Source organism: Eucyclogobius newberryi, unplaced genomic scaffold (genome assembly GCF_026437365.1).
Source record: "Eucyclogobius newberryi isolate DKJ021-1_F unplaced genomic scaffold, fEucNew1.0.hap1 SCAF_1, whole genome shotgun sequence".
NCBI lineage: Eukaryota > Metazoa > Chordata > Actinopteri > Gobiiformes > Gobiidae > Eucyclogobius > Eucyclogobius newberryi.
Window position 1 is genome coordinate 5093627 of NW_027315723.1, and position 24209 is coordinate 5117835.

Sequence of the window (24209 nt, forward strand, 5' to 3'; positions counted from 1 at the left end):
CCTCCTCTCTCTCCCCTCTCTCCCCCTCTCTCTTCTCTCTCTCTCCTCTCACCCCCTCTCTCTCTCTCCCCTCTCTCTTCTCTCACCCCCCTCTCTCTCTCCTCTCCCCTCCTCTCTCCCCTCCCTCTCCTCTCTCCCCCCCTCTCACCCTCTCTCTCTCTCTCTACCCTCTCTCTCTTTTCCCTCTCTCTCCTCTCCCCCCTCTCTCTCTCTCCCCTCTCCCCCCCCTCTCTCTCTCTCCTCTCTCCCACCTCTCCCCCCCTCTCTCCCCCCTCTCCTCCCTCTCTCTCCTCTCACCCCTCTCTCCTCCCTCTCTCTCCTCACCCCCCCTCTCTCTCCCCCTCTCTCTTCTCTCTCTCTCCTCTCACCCCCTCTCTCCTCCCTCTCTCTTCTCTCTCTCTCCTCTCACCCCCTCTCTCCTCCCTCTCTCTTCTCTCTCTCTCCTCTCACCCCCTCTCTCTCCCCCTCTCTCTTCTCTCTCTCTCCTCTCACCCCCTCTCTCCTCCCTCTCTCTCCTCTCTCCCCCCTCTCCTCCCCCCCTCTCTCTCCCCCCTCTCCTCTCTCTCTCCCCCCTCCCCCTCTCTCCTCTCACCCCTCTCTCTCCTCTCTCCCCCTCTCTCTTCTCTCTCTCCTCCCCCCCCTCTCCTCCCCCCTCTCTCTCCCCCCTCTCTCTCTCCCCCCTCCCCCTCTCTCTCTCCTCCCTCTCTCTCCTCTCTCCTCTCCCCCCCTCCCTCTCCCCCCGGTACTGTTGCGCTCCAGCCGTGTGGGGGGCGGAGCCGCGGAGCCGCCACTGTAACGCGATAGCTCGGAGCCCCCTAAAAGCGCTCCCCTCCTCGCCTCTGTCCACACTCACGCGCTCGCACTGACGCGGCCACAGGACGCACACCGCGCCGCAGCACAAAATACGCGAGACGTGACATTTTGCACCCGCGGAGGAACGTCCTTTGTGACTTCTTGACAAATGGAGACGCGATTTTGACGCTTCTGGACACGTTCGCGCGCGCGCTTGCATTATTCTACGGAGCGCGTGTGCGTAAAGCAGGAGAAAAGAAGGAGACGAGGAGCCAGCGCTCAAGGAATCGGACTTAACCTCAACTTGTGTCCTGGAAGTTTGATCCCATGACTTTTGCAAACGCATCAACTTCTCTCTTTTTAAAGGCGAAACAGCGTCAGCCCCAATGACTCCGCGCGCGGCACTTTGATCCCCGATGGTCGCGTCTTGGATTATCACTGACGCGCTTTAGTTTTTGGCCCCAAACGGGGAGCGGTGTTTTTAATTTTGTGTTGTTGTTTTTTCGTGTGTTCGTTTGTTTTGTGGGAGTTTGCGTGCGTCAAACGTGTGGGAACTTCTCACCCGCCAACATGGATTGTGTTTCATCATTTCTTGGATTGTTGCTGTTACATCTCGTGTTGAGAATCCGCGGCGAAGACGGTGAGTGACTGTTATGTACTATTATGATTATGATTATGACTCTCACGCGCGGCTCTGAGCGGCTCAAACCACATCCTATCATAATCAGTGCAGTCCACGCGCGCGGACCCCGGGAGCGGAGTGTCCCGGTGGTTCACGCGCGCCCTTAAGCATCTCTGTCAACCCGCGTGCGTCTCACTCTCCCCGGCCATATGGAGACGTCCGGCCGCCAACGCGCGCGCTTCTGCCAACTTCACCCACAAACCGGTGCCAAAACGACCCCAGCTCGCACCATATGCCCGATGATGATGTTAAACAATTACAACCGCGCGTCTTCTAGTTCTCCCACCCGCAAATGTCGCGCGTTCTTTCTCTTTTCCAGCTGTTATTTACATTTTTTAATTATTTACGAGGGACACTTCGGCACCTTAGATGAGCTCGACCATCCAGGAGCAGATGAGACTCGAGCGTGGGCTGTGACACGCGCGGTTTCCCGGAGCCGCGTCTCCCCTCAAAGCCGCGCGCGCGTCAAACCTGTACTTAAAAGATCCAACTCTATTATTATTATTATTATTATTATTATGATAATCATCTTCATCAGGCGGAGAGGCGCGGTGTCCCTCCTCGTGCTCCCCGTGCACACGCGCGTGGGGAGGGACCGCGCGGGGCTCCTGGGGCTCTGGGGGTCCCGACTCGCCGCCGCTCTGGCTGGTGCGGCTCCCGGCAATCGAACCGCAACGAGATGGAGATTATGTCACCGAGACGCTTTGAAAACACGTTACAATGACACAAATCACGTCTCATTTTTGCCCATTATTGTGTCGTTTTATCCCGACATTAAACGATGGAGCGGTTTTTCCCTCTCACGCGCACAGATTGGCATCATCTTTATGCATTGGGGGCAATATTTTGGGCTGCACGTGTGAATACAGCTCTTTTTTTTAAATTGTTATAGAAGTGCAGGCGTGTTTTGGCACATTCAAGTGCTTCTTGCGGGAAACGCGGTGACGAGACGCGAACGGTGGTCCCGGTTTACGCAGCCCCCGGGGCATTCTGCTTATCCGAGTTTGGAGCCACGTTCAGAGTCTGTTTACGCCGGGCAAAGTCGGAGTTAGAGATCCAAATCACACCCAGTTATGCCATGCAACACATTTAGCCTTGTTTTGTTGGAACTTTTGCTCATTTTTGTCATTTTGACGCGTCTGGAAACCGCATTAAACACATCATGACCTCAGCGGTGTCAGTGGTGGAACAAACTGAATTTATTTACTTAAAAATCATCAGTGGGTGTTTTTTACTTTGACTGTACATGTGAGAGCAGGTATATGTACTTTCTACTTCATTATATTTTTGGAACTGGACTGAAAAGTAGAAAGTGGGTCTGTTTTTAACACATGAAGGTTGTGGGTTCAAGCCTGAGCTTTGAACAAACCAAAATATACATAAAATCCTCTAGAATTAATTAAGAAATTGATTTGAATTGACCTCCGTTGATCAGCTCACTTCTTTATCAAACCCCCACACATTTGACTGGTCATACTTGTACTTTTGACCCTTAAAGTAGCCAAACACTTTTAAACAGGTAGATTTGTGTGTTACACTTTTACTTGAGTACTTTCCTCCCTCTTGTGTCTGTATTTTTACTGCAGTGACACATGTGAGTACTTCTTGTGTCTGTATTTGTACTGCAGTAACACATGTGAGTACTTCTTGTGTCTGTATTTTACTGCAGTAACACATGTGAGTACTTCTTGTGTCTGTATTTTACTGCAGTAACACATGTGAGTACTTCTTGTGTCTGTATTTTACTGCAGTAACACATGTGAGTACTTCTTGTGTCGGTATTTTACTGCAGTACCACATGTGAGTACTTCTTGTGTCTGTATTTTACTGCAGTACCACATGTGAGTACTTCTTGTGTCTGTATTTTACTGCAGTACCACATGTGAGTACTTCTTGTGTCTGTATTTTACTGCAGTACCACATGTGAGTACTTCTTGTGTCTGTATTTTACTGCAGTACCACATGTGAGTACTTCTTGTGTCTGTATTTTACTGCAGTAACACATGTGAGTACTTCTTCCAGCGCTGATGACGACATGAAAGGTGTAAAAGTCGAAAAGGGAAAGCGGTGGAGGAAGTCGAGTGCAGGAGACGTCCCACATGTCCACGTGAACTCGTCCCTGCAGCGTTCTTGCCTCTCGGGTTGCACGCTTGTATATTTTATGATATTCCCCCTTTTCGCTGCTTGTTGCCAGGTGGAGTTTTTACGCACAGACAAACACGGTCTAAATATTTGAAAAGTGCTGACTTCCTATTCTCAATCAGGAGAGGCAGGTCTTTAGTTCCTTCTGTGACTTCGTTCTGTGCCTTGTACGTTGTTTTCCGTTGGCGTGACGATTTTGTTGTCTTCTTGTACCAGTTTTGAATGTTGTGGCACAGACTATGACATGTACCTCTCAATGTAGCTGGACAACAGAGTTTTTTTTCAAGAATATTGTCTAATTTAGCCAGAAATTTGCACAAAAAAAACTTGAATTTTGTCTATGAATATATGCATTTATGTTTAATGGCGGTATGGACGATTTTTCGGCGATTTGAGAACGCAGGCGGAAGTGCACATGCCACTCCCCCGTGCTCATGCCACTCCCCCGCTCCCCCGTGCTCATGCCACTCCCCGTGCACATGCCACTCCCCGTGCACATGCCACTCCCCCGTGCTCATGCCACTCCCCCGTGCTCATGCCACTCCCCCGCTCCCCCGTGCTCATGCCACTCCCCGTGCACATGCCACTCCCCCGTGCTCATGCCACTCCCCCGCTCCCCCGTGCTCATGCCACTCCCCCGTGCACATGCCACTCCCCCGTGCACATGCCACTCCCCCGTGCTCATGCCACTCCCCCGTGCACATGCCACTCCCCCGTGCTCATGCCACTCCCCCGTGCTCATGCCACTCCCCCGTGCTCATGCCACTCCCCCGTGCACATGCCACTCCCCCGTGCTCATGCCACTCCCCCGTGCACATGCCACTCCCCCGTGCACATGCCACTCCCCCGTGCTCATGCCACTCCCCCGTGCGCATGCGCACTCCCCCGTGCGGACTGATACAACACACACGTGCGTTTGTTTATTAGCGCAAGGGAGCGCATCACATCTCTCGTCTCCCGTAGATTTCTGTCTCTTCTGCGTCAGCTCGAACTGTCTTTCTCCGTCTTCATTTTGCCCCGTACACTGAGGGAACTATATTATGATAGATCCATGCGCTTAGGCACGCGGAAACGTGGGGACGAGCCTGACGCGGCTGCAGGTGAGCGGTAGGTGCGTTTTATGATTGACACGTGGCAGGACAAATGATTTATCCACGCCACGAGGAAATATGATAAAACATTTGCTGAGAAAAATCGTCCATACCACCTTTAATATGAATTTGCACATTCATTGGACATTTTCTATGGTCTGGAATTGTTTTTACATCACATTTCACTTCATGTTTTGTAGTCAAAATGTCTTAACTCTTTTTAAAATCAGAATTCTTTTGTACGGCTGGTTAAAATCTTGTTAATTGTAGAGTTTGGTGTGTTCAACTCTAAAATGCATTTGGAGAAAAACGTTACAATGTCCCATGGAAATCGACGGACGCAAATGGATTAAATGAAACAATAAAACAGATTTGACAATTCTGTCGTTTCCAGGTGGAAGTTTAGGTTAGAAACTGACCAAAAAACCCAAAATTTAAAGAATATGTTTTCCCTGTTGCCTCAGTTCTGACACTTCTGTTCTGAAAAGGCAAATGGTCAGATAATTGAATAGTTGAATTAGAAAACACTCGACATTTATCTGCATTTATGAGATATGTTTGTTTTCTTCATCCTCGCCTCTTTCCCTCCTCTCCTCTCCTCCCCTCTCCTCTCCTCTCCTCTCCTCTCCTCCCTTCTCCTCTCTTCTCTTCTCTCATATCCTCTCCTTCTCCTCTCCTCTCCTCCTCTCCTCCTCTCCTCTCCTCCTCTCCTCCTCTCCTCTCCTTCTCTTCTCCTCTCCTCCTCTCCTCTCCTCCTCTCCTCTCCTCCTCTCCTCTCCTCCTCTCCTCTCCTCTCCTCTCCTTCTCTTCTCTTCCCTTCTCCTCTCTTCTCTTCTCTCCTCTCCTCTCCTCCTCTCGTCTCCTCTCCTCCTCTCATCTCATCTCCTCTCCTTCTCCTCTCCTCTCCTCTCCTCCTCTCCTCCTCTCGTCTCCTCTCGTCTCCTCTCCTTCTCTTCTCTCCTCCTCTCCTCTCCTCTCCTCCTCTCCTCTCCTCTCCTTCTCTTCTCCCCTCTTCTCTTCTCTTCTCCTCTCCTCTCCTCTCCTCCTCTCCTCCTCTCGTCTCCTCTCCTCCTCTCCTCTCCTTCTCTTCTCTCCTCCTCTCCTCTCCTCTCCTCCTCTCCTCTCCTCTCCTCTCCTTCTCTTCTCCCCTCTTCTCTTCTCTTCTCCTCTCCTCTCCTCCTCTCGTCTCCTCTCCTCCTCTCCTCTCCTTCTCTTCTCCTCTCCTCTCCTCTCCTCCTCTCGTCTCCTCTCGTCTCCTCTCCTTCTCTTCTCTCCTCCTCTCCTCTCCTCCTCTCCTCTCCTCTCCTTCTCTTCTCCCCTCTTCTCTTCTCTTCTCTTCTCCTCTCCTCTCCTCCTCTCCTCCTCTCGTCTCCTCTCCTCCTCTCCTCTCCTCCTCTCGTCTCCTCTCCTCCTCTCCTCTCCTTCTCTTCTCCTCTCCTCTCCTCTCCTCCTCTCGTCTCCTCTCGTCTCCTCTCCTCTCCTCCTCTCCTCTCCTCTCCTCCTCTCCTCTCCTCTCCTTCTCTTCTCCCCTCTTCTCTTCTCTTCTCCTCTCCTCTCCTCCCCTCTCTTCTTTCCTCTGGTGTCCCTCTCTTTCCTTGACTCTGCACACTCTGGCATGTGTGCATAAAGTGTCTCTCTCGGCCAAAACATGCGGCGCAGGTTTTTGGCAGGCGGCAGCGAGAGCGAGCGAGAGAACATCTGTATCACATCACGGTTTGAACATAGAGCCAGGGAGTCGTCACGAGTGGGCGGGGCTTGGCTTTATATTCACAACATTAAACCCAAACGCTTTCGTTCCGAGGGCACAACGGCGAGAACGTGGCACTGTCGACACCTCGATCTGACTCCAGATCTGATTCAGACGTGCTGCAGACCTGCTTTTCTACTGGTTTGACCTGGTTTAGTCCTGGATCAGAGTTTGAATTGAAACCTACAACAAAATGCACTTTAGACATGTTGGTTTCCTTCTTTAGACAGTTTTTATTGTCCTTATTAAGTCCCGGTTTAGACTTGGCTGGTCCTGTTTTGTCCTTGTTAAATCTTTATTTAGTCTCACTGGTCAAATCCTGGAACAGACGTTTTAGCTCTATTTTAGACCTGTCCTCTATGTTCAATTATTTCAATCTGGTTTAGTTAGAGCCCTGGTGTTGTCCTGGTTTAGGTCCAGTATTGTCCATCTTTAGGCCTGGTTTAGTTCTTGCCTGGTGCAGTTTTAGTTTAAACCTGTTTAGAAAAGGAATGTCATGTTTTATAACTTGATTCATCGTGAGTTTAAAGTCTTTAGACCTGGTTTAGTCATAGATTAGGCATTTCAGACATTGTTTGGACCTGTCTTGGAAATTCATTGTCATCTTTTAGTCATTGACTCGTTAGACCTTGTATATTTGTAGTTAAATCTCGTGTAAAACAGCCTAAATCCAGAGTCATGCTTTTTAATCTTGTGTTTTCTTGTAGTCCTGGTTTAGTCCATGTTAACACTTGGTTTAGACCTGTTTTAGTCTTGATTTATTCCATGTTTCAACTGGATTTAGTTCTGCTTTAGTCCTGGTCTTGTCCTGGATAGAATTGTAGTTTTAGTTGATGCCTTCCTAAGAAATTGAGTTATGCTTTAGCGATTCACTTTGGTCTTGTTCTACATCTGTTTCCCAGTTTAGTCCCGGTTTAGACCCTGTTTTAGTCCTTGGTTTGAATGTAGAGTTGTAAAAGCGGTTTGGCCGGGGCCAGAGGGGCGTTTGTGCGATCATGGCAGCGGTGGCGGGGCTGTCGTCACTACACGCCGTATAAAAAAGAACAGGGCCGTCATTTAAACATGTGGTCGCCTTGGAATCTCAGCACATTTATTCTAACTACATTTTACACGATTCGTTCTCTGTTCCAAGTCCTGAACGGTGGCACTGAATTCTCTAAATCAGGACTCAAACTAGAACCAAACGGAGCCAAACCTGTAAAAATGTGAAAAAATGTCCGTAGTCGATCTATGGACCTGGTTTATTCCTAAAATCAACCATAAAATCATGTTTTCCTCACAACAAAATCAAGCCTGTGACTTCAGTGTTATGTGGGAAATTTCCTTTTTGTGCTAATAATTTGCCTGTAATTCTTTTTTTTATTTTATTTTTTCTTATTTGAGCCTTTGCAATAAAAATAAAGGTTTTTTGACCATTTTATGAACTCACTAAAACCATAGCAGCAACTGGATGTGTTTTGTAATAAGGCGGATGTAACAGGAGATGTGAGGGATTGGAGAGTATTGAAAGGTCAAAGGTGAGCGGGGAACAGAGGTCGCAGACTGGTTTCAAAGGGGTTCAGAGGTTTTACGAGTTTCGAGTTTACCGTGAGACAAAAGGGAAAAGTGAGAAAAGAGACAAAGGAGGCGATTTGTGACATGATTTAGTCAATATTGTTTTTGTAAATAAATGTAGAAAATGTAAAGCATTCATTTTACACTTGCGATACAACTGCACTATAGTACCAGTGATACTACTACATACTTAATCTACCAAATGTCCTGAAAATAAAGAAATACAATCAAATCTTAGAAAGTACATTCATTTTTTGATGTCTGATAAAATTATACTCTTAGACACAATTTCTAGTGTCATCTCTCTCCCAAAGTCTGGATTTTTAAAGCAATCTCATGTGAACTGTGCTAATATTTTAGACCAGTTTTAAGTATCAAAAACACACCTGAAACCCACCTTCAGAAAATCCACGTTTTTTTCTTGGGCGAGGACCCCCAAACCCCCATGACCACAGAACTGTCCATACCCTGTGTCAGTTGTTGGTATTTCAAAACCAAAAGTTACACAATTAAGTTCTTACTAACTTAAAAGTACTTTGCTGCTGTTACTAAACGTTACCACAGAAGTACTTCCTGTATCATCCATTTTCTAAACTGATTAAAAACTGATAAACCTTGACTCACTTTATACACTTTGCTTATGAGAAATCACATTATTTCGATATATTTCCCATATTTTGTATGTGTATAAATACTTTTCTAGTTACAAAGTTAATTTTCACTCCCCAAAACATTACAGCCTTTAATACATTTGAATACAGTTGTTTCTAATTTAATTGGTGCTAATAAATAAATGGCCTGAACAAGTTTATTAGCAACAAAAAAACTTCAAAGAGGTTAAAGGTTCACGCTGTTCCCCAAGTTTAATTATTAGGAATTTTTGTTGATACTTCTGGCCTGGTTCTGTCCTGGTTTAGTCCTGGTTCTGTCCTAGTTTAGTCCTGGTTTAGTCCTAGTTCTGTCCTGGTTTAGTCCTGGTTCTGTCCTGGTTCTGTCCTGGTTTAGTCCTGGTTTAGTCCTGGTTCTGTCCTGGTTCTGTCTTGGTTCTGTCCTGGTTTAGTCCTGGTTCTGTCCTGGTTCTGTCCTGGTTCTGTCCTGGATCTGTCCTGGTTCTGTCCTGGTTCTGTCCTGATTCTGTCCTCGTTTTGTCCTTGTTTAGTCCTGATTCTGTCCTGGATCTGTCCTGGTTCTGTCCTGGTTCTGTCCTGGATCTGTCCTTGTTCTGTCCTGGATCTGTCCTGGTTCTGTCCTGGTTCTGTCCTGATTCTGTCCTTGTTCTGTCCTGGTTTAGTCCTGGTTCTGTCCTGGTTCTGTCCTGGATCTGTCCTGGTTCTGTCCTGGTTCTGTCCTGATTCTGTCCTTGTTCTGTCCTTGTTTAGTCCTGGTTCTGTCCTGGTTCTGTCCTGGATCTGTCCTGGTTCTGTCCTGGTTCTGTCCTGATTCTGTCCTCGTTTTGTCCTTGTTTAGTCCTGATTCTGTCCTGGATCTGTCCTGGTTCTGTCCTGGTTCTGTCCTGGATCTGTCCTGGTTCTGTCCTGGTTCTGTCCTGGATCTGTCCTGGTTTAGTCTTGGTTTAGTCCTAGTTCTGTCCTGGTTTAGTCCTGGTTCTGTCCTGGTTCTGTCTTGGTTCTGTCCTGGTTCTGTCCTGGTTCTGTCCTGATTCTGTCCTTGTTCTGTCCTTGTTTAGTCCTGGTTCTGTCCTGGTTCTGTCCTGGATCTGTCCTGGTTCTGTCCTGGTTCTGTCCTGGTTCTGTCTTGGTTCTGTCCTGGTTTAGTCCTGGTTTAGTCCTGGTTTAGTCCTGGTTCTGTCCTGGTTCTGTCCTGATTCTGTCCTTGTTCTGTCCTTGTTTAGTCCTGGTTCTGTCCTGGTTCTGTCCTGGTTCTGTCCTGATTCTGTCCTTGTTCTGTCCTTGTTTAGTCCTGGTTCTGTCCTGGTTCTGTCCTGGATCTGTCCTGGTTCTGTCCTGGTTCTGTCCTGATTCTGTCCTCGTTTTGTCCTTGTTTAGTCCTGATTCTGTCCTGGATCTGTCCTGGTTCTGTCCTGGTTCTGTCCTGGTTCTGTCCTGGTTCTGTCTTGGTTCTGTCCTGGTTTAGTCCTGGTTCTGTCCTGGTTCTGTCCTGGTTCTGTCCTGGATCTGTCCTGGTTTAGTCCTGGTTTAGTCCTGGTTCTGTCTTGGCTCTGTCCTGGTTTAGTCCTGGTTCTGTCCTGGTTTAGTCCTGGTTTAGTCCTGGTTCTGTCTTGGCTCTGTCCTGGTTTAGTCCTGGTTCTGTCCTGGTTTAGCCCTGGTTCTGTCTTGGCTCTGTCCTGGTTTAGCCCTGGTTCTGTCCTGGATCTGTCAGGGATCTGTCCTGGTTTAGTCCTGGTTTAGTCCCGGTCCAGTCCCGGTCCAGTCCCGGTCCAGTCCTGGTCCAGTCCCGGTCCAGTCCCGGTCCAGTCCCGGTCCAGTCCTGGTCCAGTCCTGATAGACGTACATTTCCTTGAAGACTTCCCGGAGCAGAGCAGTTGGCCGGAGGCGCAGAGCGAGCTAAATGATCCGTGAATGGAGCGCGTATCGCGGACATTTCCGACCCGCTGTCTTCTGTCTCTGCCTCATGTTTTTCAAAAGAGGCTTCATTTTTCACGCTGCTCCTGCGCTGAGCACGGCCACTTCAAACACATATTTACACCAGCTTTTATGTGCAATTCTTCTGTATTTAAGCTCATATATGAGTGTATAAATGATTGTCAAAGATGTAATGTGTAACGTTGTTCATTACATGTTTGTATTTGGGTATTTTGTATTTATATTTGAGGAAGTACGGAAGCTTCAAAGGATCAAATCAATACCACATGTATCCTTCACTCACCTAATGAAAGTAATTATGCTTTTCTACACAATGTAATATAAGTTAAATACAAAATATAATACAAGTGGACTATTACATACAACATTATTGACTAAATGTATATTATTATTATGCCGTAAATGGACGAACTATCGTGTTAAATTGTAACAATGGGAAAGATGGAAAGTTTGAGTTTTTGCTTGACAATAAAAATAGATTAATCATGAATTAAAACTAAAATTTGTATTAAAGAAATTGTTTTTTGTACCTAAAATCCATCTAATTCCTTGTAAAAATGTTCATAATTTTACAAACGACGTGACATTTTAATTCACTTCCAGGTGAATTCCCAGGACAAATCCACACGTTTCCAGGTTTTCCAGGTCTTATGGGACGACGGCTCATATTTCCCACAGTGCAACACTTTGACACACGTTTTAATCACTTTTCACCATTTGCGTTAATAATTCTACAGTTACTAGCTCATTTGCATATATGAAGTCAATTCCATTTCAATTTCTTAATAGATTTCTTAATCTGGTCCTGGTTAGGTCTGGATTTGTCCTGGATTTGTCCTGGTTTAATCCTATTTCTCATTTGAATACATTAAATCAATCTAATGTATTCTTAAGTGTCTTCAAGCTTACAATTAATTAGATTTGACTTCTTTTTCTTCTTTTTTTACTACTACTACTATTACTTCTACTACTACTACTACCACTACTATTACTACTACTACTACTGCTACTACTGCTACTACTACTACTACTATTACTTCTACTACTACTACTACCACTACTACCACTACTATTACTACTACTACTACTGCTACTACTGCTACTACTACTACTACTATTACTTCTACTACTACTACTACCACTACTACCACTACTATTACTACTACTACTACTGCTACTACTGCTACTACTACTACTACTATTACTTCTACTACTACTACTATTACTACTACCACTACTATTACTTCTACTACTACTACTACCACTACTACCACTACTATTACTACTGCTACTACTGCTACTACTACTACTACTACTACTACTATTACTTCTACTACTACTACTACTACTACTACTACTACTACTACCACTACTACTACTGCTACTACTGCTACTACTACTACTACTATTACTACTACCACTACTATTACTACTACTACTACTACTACTACTACTACTACTACTACTACTACTACTACTACTATTACTTCTACTACTACTACTACTACCACTACTACCACTACTATTACTACTACTACTACTACTACTACTACTACTACCACTACTACTACTACTATTACTTCTACTACTACTACTACTACCACTACTACCACTACTACTACTACTACTACTACTACTACTATTACTTCTACTACTACTACTACTACCACTACTACCACTACTATTACTACTACTACTACTGCTACTACTGCTACTACTACTACTACTATTACTTCTACTACTACTACTACTACTACTACTACTACTACTACTACTACTACTACTATTACTTCTACTACTACTACTACTACCACTACTACCACTACTATTACTACTACTACTACTACTACTACTACTACTACTACTACTACTACTACTACTACTACTATTACTTCTACTACTACTACTACTACCACTACTATTACTACTACTACTACTGCTACTACTGCTACTACTGCTACTACTATTACTTCTACTACTACTACTACTACTACTACTACTATTACTTCTACTACTACTACTACTACCACTACTACCACTACTATTACTACTGCTACTACTGCTACTACTGCTACTACTACTACTACTACTACTACTACTACTACTACTACTACTATTACTTCTACTACTACTACTACTACTACTACTACCACTACTACTACTGCTACTACTGCTACTACTACTACTACTATTACCACTACTACCACTACTATTACTACTACTACTACGACTACTACCACTACTACTACTACTATTACTACTATTACTACTACACTACTACTACTACTACTACTACTACTACTACTACTACCACTACTACTACCACCACTACTACTATATTGAACAAGAATAAAGATGCGGCTGATATATTTTATAACTAGATATTGTTATTACTACTATATATTACTACAAATTAAATACAAATACAATAGCTTTTTAATGACACTTATAAAAGCCCTACACCCGCTGCTCCCATCGCTGCTTCTACCGTTATTATTTGCGCTCCTGTAAGTGTTTGGTTTATCGTTTACTGAGAGGCGGGGCGCTTTGGGGGAGTTTTGATTTATAAAAACTGCATATTTAAAGCAAGGTGTAAAATAATTGCCGTGAAAATGCGTCGGCGTGAAGTTAAAGCGGTGTTTTGTTTTTTTCAGATGAATACTCTGTGATAAATGTGTGTCGTTGTTTACATCCGTCATGTGACCGTTTGTGACGAAAGCCGGGGAAAACTTTGAATTTGAACAAGGCGTGTGAGGAATAATGTACGAGGCATGACATTAGATACATTAAATCAAACATAAATAGCTCCACTGACATTGGATGTGTAAAGGTCAATTTGACACATTTATGTTTTATGGTAAGGTTTTGCTTTATTTTGGTAACTTCCTGTGTAACCGGAAGTGATGGTAAAACCGAAGTCTACTTGAGACACTGGAAAAGACGAAAAGTAAATTGGAAAACGGACAAAACACGGACAAACTCAAGGATCTAGCTACAGTCGACAGGGGAACAAGGTCTGTAGTTAAAACGATTGTATTTATGAGATATTTGAAATGTTTAATGGATGTATATGTTGCGAAAATATAGTACCAATGTAATGAGTTAGAAAATACGGGGATTTACGTCCAAAATGTAATTGTCTTTTTTATTTTATTCTGTCTAGCTCTTACGTTGGTTGAATGACACGGAAAGGATCATTAAAAGACATTTAACCATCAGTTCTGGCCTTCTCAATACGACTGGACGCTACAGGATGTTTTATTCAATATTTCTAAAGCACTACATTAACTATGTCATCTTAAATATATATAAGCACAAATGTAATATAAAATGTGTGGATCTAACTCCTGATCTTTTAATGTCTTCCACTTCTTGAATTTCTGGTCCTATTTTTCACCGTACTCACTGTCCATAAAGCTTTCATATACTATAATTACTACAAATCTTCTGTAGTTTCTCAAAAATGACTTGTGTATTTGAGGAGCCAGTAAGAAATGTCATAGAGCAGGACAAATTTGAAAAGTATACTATTGTTATGATTGAGGATGTGTAAATTAAACTCATTGGGAGGGGTGGGAATTATTGTATTTGTGTTGATTTTTGGGAGTAATAGGACTTTTTCAGTAGATTTTTTAACTTGTACATTAAATACTTTGAATACTTTGAAGAATCTGCAGGCAGGACATATTACAATATCATATTTATAGCATAATAACATTTTGTCATTTTTCTCATTGCTGCTGATACAATTTAAGGACTTGTCAGGATGTATTGTTGCTTTGACTGGAACGCCAATACGGCAATAAACTACTGCATTTATGTATTTATGATGATACTGTACTATTGTAGGCGAGCGTGAGATTTGTTAAGTCGTTTTTTAACCAAAGTGAAACATGGAGACTGAAGAATATTTACAAATAAAGTATTTTTTGATTACATAACGTCATTGTCGTTGTTATAAAAGGTCTTTTCGTATGTGTTTTTGTATTTGAGAGTCAGAATAGTTCGGATCACAGTTACGATGATCAAAATACGATTATTTTAATAGTTGGCCAGTCACGTGTTGCAGCCCCAATACAGACTTATTAACCCTAAAGCAGGATAATCCAAGTAAATCCTTTTCTAAATGTACAATCTTGTTAAAATATGAGTTGTAATGAGCAGAATGAAACACATAAGTCGTCAGTGTCCTTAATGAGTATTAAAAGTGACCCATTATTACTACTCCGTTGTTATAAAAGCTATTTCCATGGGTCATTTCCCTTTGTTTGGGTGGACATCCGAGACCGCGGCCCCAAACCCAAAACAAAGCACTCAGGCGGCGCATGAGAGACTTGATACTGTTGTCAGGTAGAAACGGGATTAGTTTAGCCCCCCGCTGCTGCTAGCCACCATCTGCTAACCCGATTGATCTATTGAAGCGCATTGATCAGTGTGGCTAGCAGCGTGCATTAGCTGATTAGCATGGGCACTTATCCTGTTAGCGGGCTCGGGGTTAGGGAGCAGCAAGAATGGGCTCTAACCGGGAGCTAAAGAGGATTTTTGGACTTTAGCCACCTTTGAAGCGCCTTTAAAGGAAAAGAATCCCCTTTTCATAAACGCGTTACTTCCACCAAAAGCCGTCGTTGTCCCGTGTTGTATTGTGGGTAAATGAGTAGTGAAATTAGAGCATAGACCACAAGTTACTAGTGTTGCTAAGATGGTGACGCTTTAACAACAGAACTGGTCAGTGGAGTCTTAGTCGACCAACATTTATATTAATTGACTTATTTTTTTATGATTGACTTACTTATATTTTATTGGGATTATAAAGGCAGAAAATAGAAAGATCGGAGTTAGCACAAACTGAATATATTACAACAGCACAAAGGTTGTATATCTATATATCTATATATCTATATCTATATCTGGTTGTATCTATATCTTTCATTTTTCTTCTTCTGTCTAAATTAGCCTTGATTTAGTCCTGTTTTCGAGTTTGACTAATATATTAAAACATGAATATATTTATTTTCATATAATGGAAATGATTGTATTTCATTCATATTTAATAATACAACATTTGGTTTGTATTAAATGAAGTGTGAATTGTGATTTGGTCTTTGACATAAAGTAGTGCTTATGTCTGCATGTCTGACACTGTCCGGACTCATCACAATTAGAGCCTTATCTCAGGGAGTTTGGCCCCGGGATACGGCAAGTGTGAACGGACGAGCTGATAATCCTGTCCTTATTTCTACTGCGCATTCATTAAAAATGTGGTGGAGAAAGATGGAGGAGGGAAGAACGTCTTGTGGCTTTTCAGCTGCACCAGGTTCTAGCACCAGGAGCAGAGGGAAAATCAAAGACTAAATTCAAAAACAATATGAAAAGAGAAATAAAATTGAAATATAATTGAAGAATAATTTCCATTGATACCTAAAACATCACAAATACAAGATAAAATACCTGACCAATGCAGTAAAAAATATCAAATCCTGCTTCAAACATGAAAAAAAAACACAAGTTGGAGGTGCGATCACAGCTTTCTTAGGTGAATACTGCAGTTGTGTCCTTGGGCAAGACACTTACTCGTGAAAGTGTGAGTGGGGCATTGATGTAAAGCCTTGAGATATATAAATGTGACCATGGGTGTGACTGCTGCTGCTGCTTGACTCAGATGATGTTTTAGTTTTAGTCCTGGTTTAGTTCTGGACAAACGATGAGCGACGTCGCTCCAGCTTCTTTCATTTCCAGTGGAACTCGTGCAACAGTTTGAAAAGTACAAGTTTCCCTTTTTGTGCCGGCCGCGCGCCGCGGCTCCTGAAACTGCGCCGCTATTTGACCACGCTTTAGCGCCGTTTTAGGCCGCGCCGAGTTAAGGTTAGGGTTAGGGTTAGGGTTAGGGTTAGGGTTAGGGTTAGGGTTAAGGTTAAGGTTAAGGTTAAGGTTAAGGTTAAGGTTAAGGTTAGGGTTAGGGCTAGGGTTAGGGTTAGGGTTAAGGTTAGGGTTAGGGTTAAGGTTAGGGTTAGGGTTAAGGTTAAGGTTAGGGTTAGGGTTAGGGTTAGGGCTAGGGTTAAGGTTAGGGTTAGGGTTAGGGTTAGGGTCTCCAGCCACGGCCTAAATGAACAGCTAAAATACTCCTCATAGTTTCACAGCTGATCAAATGTGTGTGAGACGCTCAATCGGTCGTGGACCAGAGACTCGTGAAGCGGCCGTGGACCAGAGACTCGTGAAGCGGCCGTGGACCAGAGACTCGTGAAGCGGCCGTGGACCAGAGACTCGTGGACAAGAGACTCGTGAAGCGGCCGTGGACCAGAGACTCGTGAAGCGGCCGTGGACCAGAGACTCGTGAAGCGGCCGTGGACCAGAGACTCGTGAAGCGGCCGTGGACCAGAGACTCGTGAAGCGGCCGTGGATCAGAGACTCGTGAAGCGGCCGTGGACCAGAGACTCGTGAAGCGGCCGTGGACCAGAGACTCGTGAAGCGGCCGTGGACCAGAGACTCGTGAAGCGGCCGTGGATCAGAGACTCGTGAAGCGGCCGTGGATCAGAGACTCGTGAAGCGGCCGTGGACCAGAGACTCGTGAAGCGGCCGTGGACCAGAGACTCGTGAAGCGGCCGTGGACCAGAGACTCGTGAAGCGGCCGTGGACCAGAGACTCGTGGACAAGAGACTCGTGAAGCGGCCGTGGACCAGAGACTCGTGAAGCGGCCGTGGACCAGAGACTCGTGAAGCGGCCGTGGACCAGAGACTCGTGAAGCGGCCGTGGACCAGAGACTCGTGAAGCGGCCGTGGATCAGAGACTCGTGAAGCGGCCGTGGACCAGAGACTCGTGAAGCGGCCGTGGACCAGAGACTCGTGAAGCGGCCGTGGATCAGAGACTCGTGAAGCGGCCGTGGATCAGAGACTCGTGAAGCGGCCGTGGACCAGAGACTCGTGAAGCGGCCGTGGACCAGAGACTCGTGAAGCGGCCGTGGACCAGAGACTCGTGAAGCGGCCGTGGACCAGAGACTCGTGAAGCGGCCGTGGACCAGAGACTCGTGGACAAGAGACTCGTTAAGCGGCCGTGGACCAGAGACTCGTGAAGCGGCCGTGGACCAGAGACTCGTGGACCAGAGACTCGTGAAGCGGTCGCTGCTTCTGACATTCATCGCGTGTTGGATTTTCGCCGGTCGTTGTCACTTTTTCGCTGCCTCATATCGAGCTCTTTAAACCTGCTTCAAGTGAATTTAGAGCTTTAGTCCAGCTTCAGCCACATAAAGATCTGGGATGGATTGGTTCTAGTTTTGGCCCACAATGTGCCTCTTACTATTTTACTATCTTATCTTATCGTATCGTATCTTATCTTATCTTATCCTGCTCTTTCTCTCTTCTTTTAATCCGAGCATTTTAACAGTGACATTCTCCTCTTTATATTTCATTTCTCTTTCTCTTTAACAGTGAACGCTCCAGACGTCTCGTGTCAGTTTGTTTTTCGGGCGGGGCCACACAGCCACATTCACGTCTGAATTCAAATGAACCACATTATCTGTTATCACCGCCTCACTTTCATTCACTACCAGTTAAATAAGTCTAAATAAGTCTAAATGAGTCTGAATAAGTCTGAATAAGTCTAAATAAGTCTGAATCGGTCTAAATCAGTCTAAATAAGTCTAAATAAGTCTGAATAAGTCTAAATAAGTCTGAATAAGTCTAAATAAGTCTAAATAAGTCTAAATGAGTCTGAATAAGTCTGAATAAGTCTAAATAAGTCTGAATCGGTCTAAATCAGTCTAAATAAGTCTAAATAAGTCTGAATAAGTCTAAATAAGTCTGAATAAGTCTAAATGAGTCTGAATAAGTCTAAATAAGTCTGAATAAGTCTGAATAAGTCTAAATAAGTCTGAATCGGTCTAAATCAGTCTAAATAAGTCTAAATAAGTCTGAATAAGTCTAAATAAGTCTGAATAAGTCTAAATGAGTCTGAATAAGTCTAAATAAGTCTGAATAAGTCTGAATAAGTCTAAATAAGTCTGAATCGGTCTAAATCAGTCTAAATAAGTCTAAATAAGTCTGAATAAGTCTAAATAAGTCTGAATAAGTCTAAATGAGTCTGAATAAGTCTAAATAAGTCTGAATAAGTCTGAATAAATCTAAATAAGTCTAAATAAGTCTGAATAAATCTAAATAAGTCTAAATTAGTCTGAATAAGTCTAAATGAGTCTGAATAAGTCTAAATAAGTCTGAATAAGTCTGAATAAATCTAAATAAGTCTAAATAAGTCTGAATAAGTCTAAATGAGTCTGAATAAGTCTAAATGAGTCTGAATAAATCTAAATAAGTCTAAATAAGTCTGAATAAGTCTAAATGAGTCTGAATAAATCTAAATAAGTCTAAATAAGTCTGAATAAGTCTAAATGAGTCTGAATAAATCTAAATAAGTCTAAATAAGTCTGAATAAGTCTAAATGAGTCTGAATAAATCTAAATAAGTCTAAATAAGTCTGAATAAGTCTAAATGAGTCTGAATAAGTCTAAATGAGTCTGAATAAATCTAAATAAGTCTAAATAAGTCTGAATAAGTCTAAATGAGTCTGAATAAGTCTAAATGAGTCTGAATAAATCTAAATAAGTCTAAATAAGTCTGAATAAGTCTAAATAAGTCTGAATAAGTCTAAATGAGTCTAAATAAGTCTGTTTTCTTTGTCCAAAACTGGAATTATTGTCAAGTTTTAAATCTCTTCTCTCTCTCTCCTCGTCTCCTCCTCCTCCTCCTCCTCCTCTCTCTCGCCTTGTCTCTCTCGTCTCTTCCCTCGCTCTCTCTCCTCCTCGTCTCCTCCTCCCCTCTCTCTCCTTGTCTCTCTCGTCTCTTCCCTCTCTCTCTCTCTCTCTTCTCCTCGTCTCCTCCTCCTCTCTCTCTCCTTGTCTCTCTCGTCTCTTCCCTCTCTCTCTTCTCCTCGTCTCCTCCTCCTCTCTCTCTCCTTGTCTCTCTCGTCTCTTCCCTCTCTCTCTTCTCCTCGTCTCCTCCTCCTCTCTCTCTCCTTGTCTCTCTCGTCTCTTCCCTCTCTCTCTCTTCTCCTTGTCTCCTCCTCCTCTCTCTCTCCTTGTCTCTCTCGTCTCTTCCCTCTCTCTCTCTTCTCCTTGTCTCCTCCTCCTCTCTCTCTCCTTGTCTCTCTCGTCTCTTCCCTCTCTCTCTCTTCTCGTCTCCTCCTCCTCCTCTCTCTCCTTGTCTCTCTCGTCTCTTCCCTCGCTCTCTCTTCTCCTCGTCTTCTCCTCCTCCTCCTCTCTCTCCTTGTCTCTCCCCTCTCTCTCTCTTCTCCTCATCTCCTCCTCCTCTCTCTCTCCTTGTCTCTCTCGTCTCTTCCCTCTCTCTCTCTCTCTCTCTCTCTTCTCCTCGTCTCCTCCGCCTCTCTCTCTCCTTGTCTCTCTCGTCTCTTCCCTCTCTCTTCTCCTTGTCTCCTCCTCCTCTCTCTCTCCTTGTCTCTCTCGTCTCTTCCCTCTCTCTCTTCTCCTCGTCTCCTCCTCCTCTCTCTCTCCTTGTCTCTCTCGTCTCTTCCCTCTCTCTCTTCTCCTCGTCTCCTCCTCCTCTCTCTTTCCTTGTCTCTCTCGTCTCTTCCCTCTCTCTCTCTTCTCCTTGTCTCCTCCTCCTCTCTCTCTCCTTGTCTCTCTCGTCTCTTCCCTCGCTCTCTCTTCTCCTCGTCTCCTCCTCCTCCTCCTCTCTCTCCTTGTCTCTCCCCTCTCTCTCTCTTCTCCTCGTCTCCTCCTCCTCTCTCTCTCCTTGTCTCTCTCGTCTCTTCCCTCTCTCTCTCTCTCTCTCTCTCTCTTCTCCTCGTCTCCTCCTCCTCTCTCTCCTTGTCTCTCCCCTCGTCTCTTCCCTCTCTCTCTTCTCCTTGTCTCCTCCTCCTCCTCCTCTCTTCTCCTCGTCTCCTCCTCTCTCTCCTTGTCTCTCTTGTCTCTTCCCACTCTCTCTCTCTCTTCTCCTCGTCTCCTCCTCCTCTCTCTCTCCTTGTCTCTCTCGTCTCTTCCCTCTCTCTCTCTCTCTCTCTTCTCCTCGTCTCCTCCTCCTCTCTCTCCTTGTCTCTCCCCTCGTCTCTTCCCTCTCTCTCTTCTCCTTGTCTCCTCCTCCTCTCTTCTCCTCGTCTCCTCCTCTCTCTCCTTGTCTCTCTTGTCTCTTCCCACTCTCTCTCTCTCTTCTCCTCGTCTCCTCCTCCTCTCTCTCCTTGGGGGAAGACAAACTGTCGATGCAGCAGCATTTCTCTGAGTGTCTTAATCCCTTCTACACTGCACATACCTCAACAATAGACTACTGTACTGGACATACTATTAGCGTCACAAGTACTAATCGATATACAGCACATGGCATCCTGCAAAATATATCTTGTTTTTATATTTTCAAGAACCAAACACATTTGAACATATTCTTTGTTTAGCTTAAGGTGCACTTCAGTGTCCTCTGCATTTGACCCATCCTGTGGGCGTCAATGTGCCCATAAACTAACCCAGGCCTCTTAATTTAAGGCCTGCAGCCCATCTTCCAAATATAATCCAAATAATCCATATAATCCAAACTAAATATGTTCCCTTGTGTAGTGGTTAGTCCTGGTTTAGTCCTGGTTTAGTCCTGGTTTAGTCTTGGTTTGGTCTTGGTTTAGACTTGGTTTGGTCCTGGTTTAGTCCTGGTTTAGTCCTGGTTTAGTCCTGGTTTAGTTCTGGTTTGGTCCTGGTTTGGTCCTGGTTTGGTCCTGGTTTAGTCCTGGTTTGGTCCTGGTTTGGTCCTGGTTTGGTCCTGGTTTAGTCCTGGTTTAGTCCTGGTTTAGTCCTGGTTTGGTCCTGGTTTAGTCCTGGTTTAGTCCTGGTTTAGTCCTGGTTTGGTCCTGGTTTAGTCCTGGTTTAGTTCTGGTTTGGTCCTGGTTTGGTCCTGGTTTGGTCCTGGTTTAGCCTTGGTTTAGTTCTGGAATAGTCCTGTTTGATTCTGGTTTGGTCCTGGTTTAGTCCTGGTTTAGTTCTGGTTTAGTCCTGGTTTGGTCCTGGTTTGGTCCTGGTTTAGTCCTGGTTTAGTCCTGGTTTAGTCCTGGTTTAGTCCTGGTTTAGTTCTGGTTTGGTCCTGGTTTAGTCCTGGTTTAGTCCTGGTTTAGTCCTGGTTTAGTCCTGGTTTAGTCCTGGTTTAGTTCTGGTTTGGTCCTGGTTTGGTCCTGGTTTGGTCCTGGTTTGGTCCTGGTTTAGTCCTGGTTTGGTCCTGGTTTAGCCTTGGTTTAGTTCTGGAATAGTCCTGTTTGATTCTGGTTTGGTCCTGGTTTAGTCCTGGTTTAGTTCTGGTTTAGTCCTGGTTTGGTCCTGGTTTGGTCCTGGTTTAGTCCTGGTTTAGTCCTGGTTTAGTCCTGGTTTAGTCCTGGTTTAGTTCTGGTTTGGTCCTGGTTTAGTCCTGGTTTAGTCCTGGTTTAGTCCTGGTTTAGTCCTGGTTTAGTCCTGGTTTAGTTCTGGTTTGGTCCTGGTTTGGTCCTGGTTTGGTCCTGGTTTGGTCCTGGTTTAGTCCTGGTTTAATCCTGGTTTAGTCCTGGTTTAGTTCTGGTTTGGTCCTGGTTTGGTCCTGGTTTGGTCCTGGTTTGGTCCTGGTTTAGCCTTGGTTTAGTTCTGGAATAGTCCTGTTTGATTCTGGGATAGTTCTGGTTCAGACCCGGTTGGTGCTTGTTCAGTTTTGGATGAGCATTTTTGCAGTGTAATGTTGGTCTTTACTGCTATTTTACCTTCAAAAATCTAACATAGAAGTTGTCATACAATAGCAGTATATTATAATCATAATGTTGGACCTCAAACTGTATCAAAAGTAGCGGTGCCTCGTGGACTTATTCAACCCCTCCAAAAACTCTGTCCCTCCAGAAAATGATCTGATCCAACACGTTCAATCTGAATCTTCCCATCGCCGACTCGTCTTTGACTGACAGGCGTCTCTCATGTATTATCGAGTCTATTTGTAGATGTGGGTGTCGCCGAGTCAACGCACAAAGTCAGAAAGCCCATCAAATGTCGAGTCGATCTTAAGCCGTGCCTTTTAAATACAATGGGAGCTGGAAATGTCAAGTCGAGAAGGCGATATTACACCATGGGCCCCCGCGGTCGCCACAGTTACGCTTTCAAAGGAATAAAGCCAAAATATCAAGACATTTAAGAGGTAAAAAGAAGGTGACAGACGGGTTCAAAGCACTGGTAAGTGCTGTTACATACATTAAGCCCTGTGATCTTGTGTTTGAACCCGAAAACTAACCAATATTAAAACCAAAATATGCTCTTAGATACATACATTCTTACTGTGAGCGGGTTGGCCTCTCCGTAGAACAGACCTGTCACTTGTTTAAGCCCATACTGTGCTAACACTCCTCACACCTTTAAGTAAACTAAACTAATAAGTACAAATATAGTAGCTGCAGAGCCTGAATAATGTGCCAGAGGTCCTTTAACAATAGGGTTAGGGTTAGGCATCTTTCCCGCCTTTCACCTCTCACGATATCAAACTGAACCCGGCGCCTCTGCCACACATTTGTTTAGTCAAGAATTGCAAAATGAACTGCCCCCGTTGTCATGGTGAGCACGTTTTCGGCTTTGCTGCTGTAAAGAATAATAATGTGTGCCAATCTTCTGCAACACCGCAGTAATAACACGACCATTGTTGGGGAATGAAATGCTCTTATTGTCCCTGGAGTTAGCGTTAGCATGTTAGCATCAGATAACGAGAATGACGTCTTTGTGGAGCACTGGGATGCTAATACTTTATTTTAACTACACTTTTATTTATAAAGCATGAACAAAACTTCATGATCTAGTTTTTAAGTCTGAGTTAATCTTACTAAATATGTTCTTCGTTCATGCTTTCTTGAGGATAATTAAAGTGTAGTTATTGTAAAGTGTTATCAAAAAGGATTATAGCCTTGTTAAGACGACTTCACTTTAGAATATCTGGATTTTATTGGCAAAAATCACTGTATGATGAGTATCGGGAAGGTTGTTTTCAAAATATGCTGAATTTAAACAAAATCTGGTTTATAATTTGTAATAAATTATCTTAAAATGCAGCAAAAAGAGCTTGAAAATAAGTAATACGGTTATATTTCTGCACTTTTACGACACAGAATACTTCAACCTCAACAAATACTTTTAAAATACATGTTTTAGCACATTTAGACAAGGTGCTCGACATCATGCTCAAAGGCCAATAACAATATAGATGCAGAATTATGTGTCCTTTAACGGATGGATTGCTGTTTTGCAGCGTGCTAGACATCCTGACTACTTCTCTGTGCGGTGATGCTAGCTAGCTTCACCATTGGCACTATTGTTCCGGCGGGGAGCCAGATAGTATCAGTAAATGTGTTCCGTGTTTGCAGATTGGCTCTGCCTGAGCAACAATTACATTCAGAAAAAACCCCAACACTCTCCCATTGGGGACGATAAGAGCTGGGTGTGGAGGAGCATACGCTGGCTCGCCTGGACCCTAATCCAGAGAAATACACTGCAATCATCCGCCTTTATTGTTTTAATAGCTTATATTCACAATACCCAATGGATAAGTTGTGTTTTTTTTTCCCAATTTCCGGCACAAATTGCTTTCCTTTGTCTTACAGTTGGTTGGGAGCAGATAGTTGGACGGGATTCAATGGTTTAGGACACGAGGACATACTGTAGG

The 24209-nt window shown here is 44.2% G+C and overlaps 1 protein-coding gene across 2 annotated transcripts in view; it reads left to right on the forward strand.

The window, feature by feature from the left end:
• Window positions 1–1059: 1059 nt before the first annotated feature.
• LOC140359235 (neuropilin-2-like) overlaps window positions 1060–24209 on the forward strand; it is a 157740-nt gene continuing 134590 nt past the window's right edge. The window contains exon 1 of one of the 2 annotated variants that reach the window (XM_072444207.1): window positions 1060–1432. In XM_072444207.1, the coding sequence (XP_072300308.1) occupies window positions 1363–1432 (70 nt within the window). In that variant the 5' untranslated portion in view covers window positions 1060–1362. The remainder of the gene's footprint in view (window positions 1433–24209) is intronic. The other variant, XM_072444130.1, reaches the window with a different exon arrangement.